Source organism: Oncorhynchus clarkii, chromosome 28 (genome assembly GCF_045791955.1).
Source record: "Oncorhynchus clarkii lewisi isolate Uvic-CL-2024 chromosome 28, UVic_Ocla_1.0, whole genome shotgun sequence".
In the NCBI taxonomy this organism is placed as follows: domain Eukaryota; kingdom Metazoa; phylum Chordata; class Actinopteri; order Salmoniformes; family Salmonidae; genus Oncorhynchus; species Oncorhynchus clarkii.
The window spans coordinates 45,641,735-45,651,734 of record NC_092174.1 but is presented as its reverse complement, the minus strand read 5'-3'; the positions used below and the strand labels follow the sequence as shown (position 1 = coordinate 45,651,734).

The 10,000-nt window shown below is 39.1% G+C and overlaps 1 protein-coding gene across 1 annotated transcript in view; it reads right to left on the bottom strand.

Moving 5' to 3' along the window:
• Nucleotides 1–10,000, bottom strand: part of LOC139386493 (receptor-type tyrosine-protein phosphatase mu-like) — a 474,202-nt gene that overhangs the window by 36,735 nt on the left and 427,467 nt on the right. The window contains exons 28-30 of the mRNA XM_071132061.1: nucleotides 8,236–8,352; nucleotides 1,851–2,005; nucleotides 649–784 (exon numbers count right to left, since the gene is read on the bottom strand). Coding sequence (XP_070988162.1) covers nucleotides 649–784; nucleotides 1,851–2,005; nucleotides 8,236–8,352 — 408 coding nt within the window. The remainder of the gene's footprint in view (nucleotides 1–648; nucleotides 785–1,850; nucleotides 2,006–8,235; nucleotides 8,353–10,000) is intronic.

Here is a 10,000-nt window from a genome sequence, read left to right as displayed (position 1 = left end):
GTAAATGAGATGGGTGACCTGCATTACTACTGTAAATGAGATGTGTGACCTGCATTACTACCGTAAATGAGATGGGTGACCTGCATTACTACTGTAAATATGATGGGTGACCTGCATTACTACCGTAAATGAGATGGGTGACCTGCATTACTACTGTAAATGTGATGGGTGACCTGCATTACTACCGTAAATGAGATGGGTGACCTGCATTACTACTGTAAATGAGATGGGTGACCTGCATTACTACTGTAAATGTGATGGGTGACCTGCATTACTACTGTAAATGAGGGAAACAACCAGAGTGGGGCTTGAACCATCAACTCAGTGCTTGTGGGGCAGGGGGTACTAGCACCTGGGCCTCTTGGCAGAGACAGTAGTAGAAACAACCCGTTATAACGATGTACCTCTGTCTGTCTGTCTGTCTGTCTGTCTGTCTGTCTGTCTGTCTGTCTGTGTGTCTGTCTGTCTGTCTGTCTGTCTGTCTTTTCTGTCTGTCTGTCTGTCTGTCTGTCTTTTCTGTCTGTCTGTCTGTCTGCCTGCCTGTCTATCTGTCTGTCTGTCTGTCTGTCTGTCTGTCTGTCTCCAAGCTCCACCCCCCCCCCCCCCTGTCTGTCTGTCTGTCTGTCTGTCTGTCTGTCAGTACTGTACCTCAGTCTGCACCATGTTGACTCTCCTGGAGCGCAGCTCTCTGACACAGTTATAGATGTCCACCACGCCCTCTCTCTCTGCCATGTCCAGCATGATGTCGATCACTATGAAACAGCCCGTTCGGCCCGCCCCCGCGCTATAGAGACAGAGACACAGAGAGTTAGACACAGAGAGAGAGAGACAGAGAGAGAGAGCGAGAGAGAGCAACAGAGACAGAGAGAGACACAGAAAGAGAGAGCGACAGAGAGACATAGAAAGAGAGACACAGAGAGAGAGACAGAGAGAGACAGAGAGACACACAGATAGAGAGACACATAGAGAGAGAGAGAGAGGGACAGAGAGAGAGAGAGAGAGAGAGAGAGAGAGAGAGAGAGAGAGAGAGAGACAGACACACAGAGAGAGATACACAGAGAGAGAGCGACCAACAGAGAGAGACAGAGAGAGAGAGCAACAGAGAGACACAGAGAGAGAGCAACAGAGACACAGAGAGAGAGCGACAGAGACACAGAGAGAGAGCGACAGAGAGACACAGAGAGAGAGAGCAACATAGAGAGAGAGAGAGAGAGACAGAGAGAGAGAGAGAGAGAGAGAGACAGAGAGAGAGAGAGACAGAGAGACAGAGAGACAGAGAGAGAGAGAGACACAGAGACACAGAGACACAGAGAGACACAGAGAGATACAGAGAGAGAGAGAGAGAGAGAGACAGAGAGAGAGAGAGACAGAGAGACAGAGAGAGAGAGAGAGAGAGAGAGAGAGACACAGAGAGAGAGAGACAGAGAGAGAGAGAGAGAGAGAGCGACAGAGAGACAGAGAGACAGAGAGAGAGAGACACAGAGACACAGAGAGACACAGAGAGATACAGAGAGAGGTGAGTAATGTTTACTGTTCAGTTTTGATGGTTTATTTAACTTTTGTTTATTATCTATTTCACTTGCTTTTTGCAACGTTAACATATGTTTACCATTCCAATAAAGCCCTTTGAATTGAATTGAAAAATGTATAGACAGAGAGAGAGAGACATAGAGGGATAGAGAGCTGCGAGACATACATTTCAAATACTGTATGCAAATGTATAATTGCCAGTAATACTCTCCATGACAGCTTAAGTTTCGCATTCAGGTTTGGAAGAATTAGATATCAGGTTGTCAGGCAAGAGCCCCAGGCCCCAGAGAGAGACAGAGAAAGAGGGGATAGAATCGTACCTGCAGTGGATGACCATGGGCCCAGCGTTGCTGAGTGTCTTGGCCTTGACCCTACGTACAAAGCCCAGGAGGCCAGTAGCGTGGTAGGGCACCCCGTGGTCCGGCCACCCTGTGAAGTGGAACTGACGGATCTCGCGGATCTCATGGGCTCCTCTCTGGAGGAGGACAGGAGGCAAGAGAAAAACAGACGGTCAAAGACAGACACAAAATACACTGTTCCAGGTATCCTCGAGGACTGGAACTCCTGCAGCACGTGTTTGAGTAGCATTAGCGTCTTCACCCAGCTCTCTCTCGATTACATCTTCTGTTTGCTTAACATGGCCTGCTTCCTCTAGTCCTGAGAGAGGATCATGTTTGTAAGTGGTATTCAAACAAGAGTGTCTCTGTGGCCCGAGAAAATCTAGTCTATTTAACATCCCCACTCGCAAACGAAATGTTCAATATAAAAGCCTCAAGTAGTCTGTTAGTGTGGATATGGGAACAGAGCTGTAGTAATGGTAATGTATCCGTAGTGATGTAGCAGTAATGGTAATGCATTAGTAGTACTGTAGTAATAAATGTAATGTATCCATAGTAATGTAGTAGTAATGGTAATGTATCCATAGTAATGTAGTAGTAATGATAATGCATTAGTAGTAATGGTAATGTATTAGTAATACTGCAGTAGTAATGGTAATGTATCCGTATTAATGTAGTAGTAATGGTAATGCATTAGTAGTAATGGTAATGTATTAGTAATAATGTGGTAGTAACGGTAATGTGGTAGCGGTAATGTAGCGGTAATGGTAATGTATTAGTAGTGATATGGCAATGTATTAGTAGTCATGTAATAGTACGGGCGATGTATTAGTAGTAATGTAGTAGTAACGGTAATGTAGCCATAATAATGTAGTAGTAATGGTAATGCATTAGTAGTAATGATAATGTATTAGTAATACTGCAGCGGTAATGGTAATGTATCCGTAGTAATGCTGTAGTAATGGTAATGCATTAGTAGTAATGGTAATGTATTAGTAATAATGTAGCGGTAATGGTAATGTATTAGTAGTGATATGGCAATGTATTAGTAGTCATGTAATAGTACTGGCGATGTATTAGTAGTAATGGTAATGCATTAGCAGTAATGTAGTAGTACCAATCATGTATTAGTGGTAATGTAGTAGTACTGGTAATGTAGTAGTAGTAATGTGGCGGTAATGGTAATGTATTAGTAGTGATTGTGATGTATTAGTAGAAATGTTGTAGTAATGGCAATGTATTAGTAGTAAGTGTGATGTATTAGTAGAAATGTTGTAGTACTGGCGATGTATTAGTAGTAATGTAGTAGCAGTAGTAGTGGTGGTAGTAGTATTAGTAGTAGTATTGTAGTAGTATTAACATTGTAGTAATAATAATGTAGTAATGTGGTGATGTAGCAATGTAGTAGCAGTAGCAGTAATGCAGTAAAAGTAATGTAGTAGTAGTAGTTATGTAGTAATGTAGCAGTATTAACATAGTAGCAATGTAGAAGTAGTAATCTAGTGATGCAGTAGTAGCAATGTAGTGATGTAGCAATGTATTCGTAGTAGTAATGCAGTAGTAATGTAGTAATATAGCAGTAGTAGTAATAATGTAGTAGGAATGTAGTAGTATGGTTGTTGTTGTAGTAATGCAGTAATGTAGTAGTAGTAGTGTAATAATAGCAGTAAAATAAATAATGTAGTAGTAGCAGTAGTGTAGTAGTAGTAGTACTGTAGTAGTATTAACACAGTAGTAATGTAGTAGTAGTAGTAGTAGTAGTAGTAGTAGTAGTAGTAGTAGTAGCAGCAGTAGTATTAACACAGTAGTAATGTAGTAGTAGTAGTAGTAGTAGTAGTAGTAGTAGTAGTAGTAGTAGTAGTAGTACTGTAGTAATGTAGCATGAATGTAGTAGTTTTAACATAGTAGTAATGTAGTAATATTAGTAGAAGTGATGTAGAGGTATAACACATAGTAGTGATATAGTAATGTAGTAGTAATATAGTAGTAGTGTAGTGGTAGTAGTAGTATTAGTAGTAGTCGTAATGTAGAACTAGTGTAGTAGTAGTAGTAATGTAGTAGTCGTGTAGTAGTAGTAATAGTAGTAGTAGTAGTAGTAGTAGTAGTAGTGTTAATGTAGTAGTGATGTAATAATGTAGTAGTTTTAACACAGTAGTAACGTAGTCATGGCCAAAAGTTTAGAGAATGACACAAATATTAATTTCCACAAAGTTTGCTGCTTCAGGGTCTTTAGATATTTTTGTCAGATGTTACTATGGATACTGAAGTATAATTACAAGCATTTCATAAGTGTCAAAGGATTTTATTGACAATTACATGAAGTTGGTGCAAAGAGTCAATATTTGCAGTGTTGACCCTTCTTTTTCAAGAGCTCTGCAATCTACCTTGGCATGCTGTCAATTAACTTCTGGGCCACATCCTGACTGATGGCAGCCCATTCTTGCATAATCAATGCTTGGAGTTTGTCAGAATTTGGGAGAAGTTGCTCTCGGAGGATGTGTTGGTACCATTCTTTATTCATGGCTGTGTTCTTAGGCAAAATTGTGAGTGAGCCCACTCCCTTGGCTGAGAAGCAACCCCACACATGAATGGTCTCAGGATGCTTTACTGTAGGCATGACACAGGACTGATGGTAGCGCTCACCTTGTCTTCTCCGGACAAGCTTTTTTCTGGATGCCCCAAACAATCGGAAAGGAGATTCATCAGAGGAAATGACTTTACCCCAGTCCTCAGCAGTCCAATCCCTGTACCTTCTGCAGAATATCAGTCTGTCCCTGATGTTTTCCTGGAGAGAAGTGGCTTCTTTGCTGCCCTTCTTGACAACAGGTAATCCTCCAAAAGTCTTCGCCTCACTGAGCATGCAGATGCACTCACACCTGCCTGCATCCATTCCTGAGCAAGCTCTGTACTGGTGGTGCCCCGATCCCGCAGCTGAATCAACTTTAGGAGACGGTCCTGGCGCTTGCTGGACTTTCTTCTTCATAACAATTGAACCGCTCTCCTTGAAGTTCTTGATGATCCGATAAATGGTTGATTTAGGTGCAATCTTACTGGCAGCAATATCCTCTCCTGTGAAGCTATTTTTGTGCAAAGCAATGATGACGACACGTGTTTCCTTGAAGGTAACCATGGTTGACAGAGGAAGAACAATGATACCAAGCACCACCCTCCTTTTGAAGCTTCCAGTCTGTTTTTCAAACTCAATCAGCATGACAGAGTGATCTCCAGCCTTGTCCTCGTCAACACTCACACCTGTGTTAACGAGAGAATCACTGACATGACGTCAGCTGGTCCTTTTGTGGCAGGGCTGAAATGCAGTGGAAATGTTTTTTGGGGATTCAGTTAATTTGCATGGCAAAGAGGGACTTTGCAATTAATTGCAATTCATCTGATCACTCTTCATAACATTCTGGAATAGAGCAAATTTCCATCATACTGAGGTAGCAGACTTTGTGAAAAATGTATATTTGTGTCATTCTCAAAACTTTTGTCCATGACTGTAATAGTAGTACTGTAGAAGTATTAGCATAGTAGTAATGTAGGAGTATTAACAAAGTTTTAATGTAGTGGTAGTAGTAATATAGTAGTATTAACATAGTAGTAATGTAGTAGCAAAATAGTAGTGTTAACATAGTAGTAATGTAGTAGTAGTAGCAGCAGTAATGTAGTAGTATTACCATAGTAGTAATGGCATAATGTAGCAGTATTACATAGTAGTAATGCAGAAGTAGTGTAGTAGTAGTAGTGTAATAATAGCAGTAAAATAAATAATGTAGTAGTAGCAGTAGTAGTAGTAGTAGTAGTAGTAGTAGTACTGTAGTAGTATTAACACAGTAGTAATGTAGCAGTAATGTAGTAGTTTTAACATAGTAGTAATGTAGTAATATTAGTAGAAGTAATGTAGAGGTAGGTATAACACATAGTAGTGATATAGTAATGTGGTAGTAATATAGTAGTAGTGTAGTGGTAGTAGTAGTATAAGTAGTAGTCGTAATGTAGAACTAGTGTAGTAGTAGTAGTAATGTAGTAGTCGTGTAGTAGTAGTAATAGTAGTAGTAGTAGTAGTAGTAGTAGTAGTAGTAGTAGTGTTAATGTAGTAGTGATGTAATAATGTAGTAGTTTTAACACAGTAGTAACATAGTCATGGCCAAAAGTTTAGAGAATGACACAAATATTATATAGAATTAGTAGTAATGCAGAGGTAGTGTAGTAGTAGTAGTAGTAGTAGTAGTAGTAGTAGTAGTAGTAATGAATGTAGAATTAGTGTAGTAGTATTCATGTAGAAGTAGTGTAGTAGTAGTAATGTAGAAGTAGTGTAGTAGTAGTAATGTAGAAGTAGTGTAGTAGTAGTAGTAGTAGCAGTAGTAGTAGTAGCAGTAGTAGTAGTAATGCAGAAGTAGTGTAGTAGTAGTAGTAGTAGTAGTAGTAGTAATACAGAAGTAGTGTAGTAGTAGTAATGTAGCAGTAGTAGAAGTAGTAGTAATGTAGAAGTAGTGTAGTAGTAGTAATGTAGAAGTAGTGTAGTAGTAGTAGTAGTAGTAGTAGTAATGAATGTAGAATTAGTGTAGTAGTATTCATGTAGAAGTAGTGTAGTAGTAGTAATAGTAGCAGTAGTAGTAGTAATGTAGAAGTAGTGTAGTAGTAGTAGTAGTAGTAGTAGCAGTAGTATTAGTAGTAGTAGTAGTAATGCAGAAGTAGTGTAGTAGTGTAGTAGTAGTAATGTAGCAGTAGTAGTAGTATTAGTAATGTAGCAGTAGTAGTAGTAGTAATGTAGAAGTAGTGTAGTAGTAGAAATAGTAGCAGTAGTAGTCGTAGTAGTAATGTAGAAGTAGTGTAGTAGTAGTAATGCAGCAGTAGTGTAGTAGTAGTAGTAGTAGTAATGTAGCAGTAGTGTAGTAGTAGTAGTAATGTAGCAGTAGTGTAGTAGTAGTAATGTAGAATTAGTGTAGTGGTAGTAGTAGTAATGTAGAAGTAGTGTAGAAGTGGTAGTAGTAATGTAGAATTAGTGTAGTAGTAGTAATGTAGAATCAGTGTAGTAGTAGTAGTAGTAATGTAGAAGTAGTGTAGTAGTAGTAATGTAGAATTAGTGTAGTAGTAGTAATGTAGAATTAGTGTAGTAGTAGTAGTAGTAATGTAGAATTAGTGTAGTAGTAATAATGTAGAATTAGTGTAGTAGTAGTAATGTAGAATTAGTGTAGTAGTAGTAGTAGTAGTAAGGTCGCAGTAGTGTAGTAGTAGTAGTAATGTAGAAGTAGTGTAGTAGTAGTAGTAGTAATGTAGAATTAGTGCAGTAGTAGTCATGTAGAATTAGTGTAGTAGTAGTAGTAGTAGTAATGTAGAAGTAGTGTAGTAGTAGTAATGTAGAATTAGTGTAGTAGTAGTAATGTAGAATTAGTGTAGTAGTTGTAGTAATGTAGAATTAGTGTAGTAGTAATAATGTAGAATTAGTGTAGTAGTAGTAGTAGTAGTAATGTAGAATTAGTGTAGTAGTAGTAATGTAGAATTAGTGTAGTAGTAGTAGTAGTAATGTAGAAGTAGTGTAATAATATTAGTAGTAATGTAGAATTAGTGTAGCAGTAGTAATGTAGAATTAGTGTAGTAGTAATAGTAGTAATGTAGAAGTAGTGTAATAATATTAGTAGTAATGTAGAATTAGTGTAGTAGTAGTAATGTAGAATTAGTGTAGTAGTAGTAATGTAGAATTAGTGTAGTAGTAGTAGTAGTAATGTAGAAGTAGTGTAATAATATTAGTAGTAATGTAGAATTAGTGTAGTAGTAGTAATGTAGAATTAGTGTAGTAGTAGTAGTAGTAATGTAGAAGTAGTGTAGTAGTAGTAATGTAGAATTAGTGTAGTAGTAGTAGTAGTAATGTAGAAGTAGTGTAATAATATTAGTAGTAATGTAGAATTAGTGTAGTAGTAATAGTAGTAATGTAGAAGTAGTGTAATAATATTAGTAGTAATGTAGAATTAGTGTAGTAGTAGTAATGTAGAATTAGTGTAGTAGTAGTAGTAGTAATGTAGAAGTAGTGTAGTAGTAGTAATGTAGAATTAGTGTAGTAGTAGTAATGTAGAATTAGTGTAGTAGTAGTAGTAGTAATGTAGTAGTAGTCATCCTAAACCAGGTACTTGTCATCTGTCTGGACCACTGTAACTAATCCAGAACACTACAGCCCGCTTGGTGTTCAACCTTCCCAATCTATTTTCTGTCCTGGCACCCCAATGGTGGAACCAGCTTCCCCCTAAAGCTAGGACAGCAGAGTCTCTGCCCATTTTACGAAAACATCTGAAACCCTACCTCTTCAAAGAGAATCTTAAATAATCCCTCAGCTGCCCCCCTCACGGCCGACCCGGAGTAGCAGTCTCACCTTCTCGACAGCGAAGGTCCGTATGACGTACTCTGACAGTAGCTGCGTCTCTATGAGGGTCACCTTGATGTCTCTGTAGATCTCTGTGTCGTCCGGCCAGTACTTACAGCATTTCACCTGCTTGACAGAAACACACCACGGTAACATAACACACAACACCACGGTAACATAACACACACACCACGGTAACATAACACACACCATGGTAACAGAACACACACACCATGGTAACAGAACACACACCATGGTAACAGAACACACACACCATGGTAACAGAACACACACCATGGTAACAGAACACACACCATGGTAACAGAACACACACACCATGGTAACATAACACACACACCATGGTAACAGAACACACACACCATGGTAACAGAACAAACACACCACGTAACATAACACACACCATGGTAACAGAACACACACACCAAGGTAACATAACACACACCACGGTAACAGAACACACACATCATGGTAACAGAACACACACATCATGGTAACAGAACACACACATCATGGTAACAGAACACACACATCATGGTAACAGAACACACACATCATGGTAACAGAACACACACATCATGGTAACAGAACACACACATCATGGTAACAGAACACACACACCACGGCAACAGAACACACACACCACGGTAACAGAACACACACATCATGGTAACAGAACACACGCATCATGGTAACAGAACACACACACCACGGTAACAGAACACACATCATGGTAACAGAGCACACACACCACGGTAACAGAACACACACACCACGGTAACAGAACACACACATCATGGTAACAGAACACACACATCGTGGTAACAGAACACACACACCACGGTAACAGATTCAGTTATTGTACGTATCCAGTTAGGTGATTCAGTTGCCAAGCATTTAAGGCGGTCTGTGAGTCTTAAGTTTGTCTAAAGTTTGCAAAGCTATGACCAGAATAAAAAGAATAAACCTAGGACCAGAATAAAAAGTCTAGGAAATGGTGACATCATACAAGTGACATCTCACATTTCTCCTCTTCAAATTCAATTTCCACACGTCCCTCTCGAGTCAAAAGTGAGGTTCGGTCCATATTAGTTTGGTTCCAGGAGTAGCCGCAAACGGAAATCTTATTTATCGACAGATCTCATTTATTACAATACGGTTCTCATTCTCACGTCGATAAGAGTGCAAATTACAATTTCTAAAGGAGGAAAGATTACAGTCAGAACTCAAACCTGAGATCGTAAATGGTGTATCTACCATCTACCATTCTGCAATGTCTCTCACAAAGAAGAAAATGGGAACAAAAAAAATGAAAGTTAGGATTATTTAATTTAATCAACATTGCTAATGAAAAGATAATGGCAGTCCATTAAAGATCGATAATCCATCATCCGCTCTTTAAGGTAGATGTCTATGTAGAGAACAACACCCCACTGGAAGGATCAGTCAGACTAGTATCAGTGTTAACATTACCACCACCTCCATCAGCATCATCACTGTCCTTCAATTACACTCTTCACATCGTTAGACAAGCAGAAAGGAGGACATCGAGGATGAAATCAAAACCGTGGAGGTATTATGTTAGAATGGTAATTTTGATGAGGAATAAATGTGACACGCACGCGCACACACACACACACACACACACACACACACACACACACACACACACACACACACACACACACACACACACACACACACAGCAAAATACAGCAAACCTAATTCAATTTCCTCATTCTAAAGTGTTTGCTGT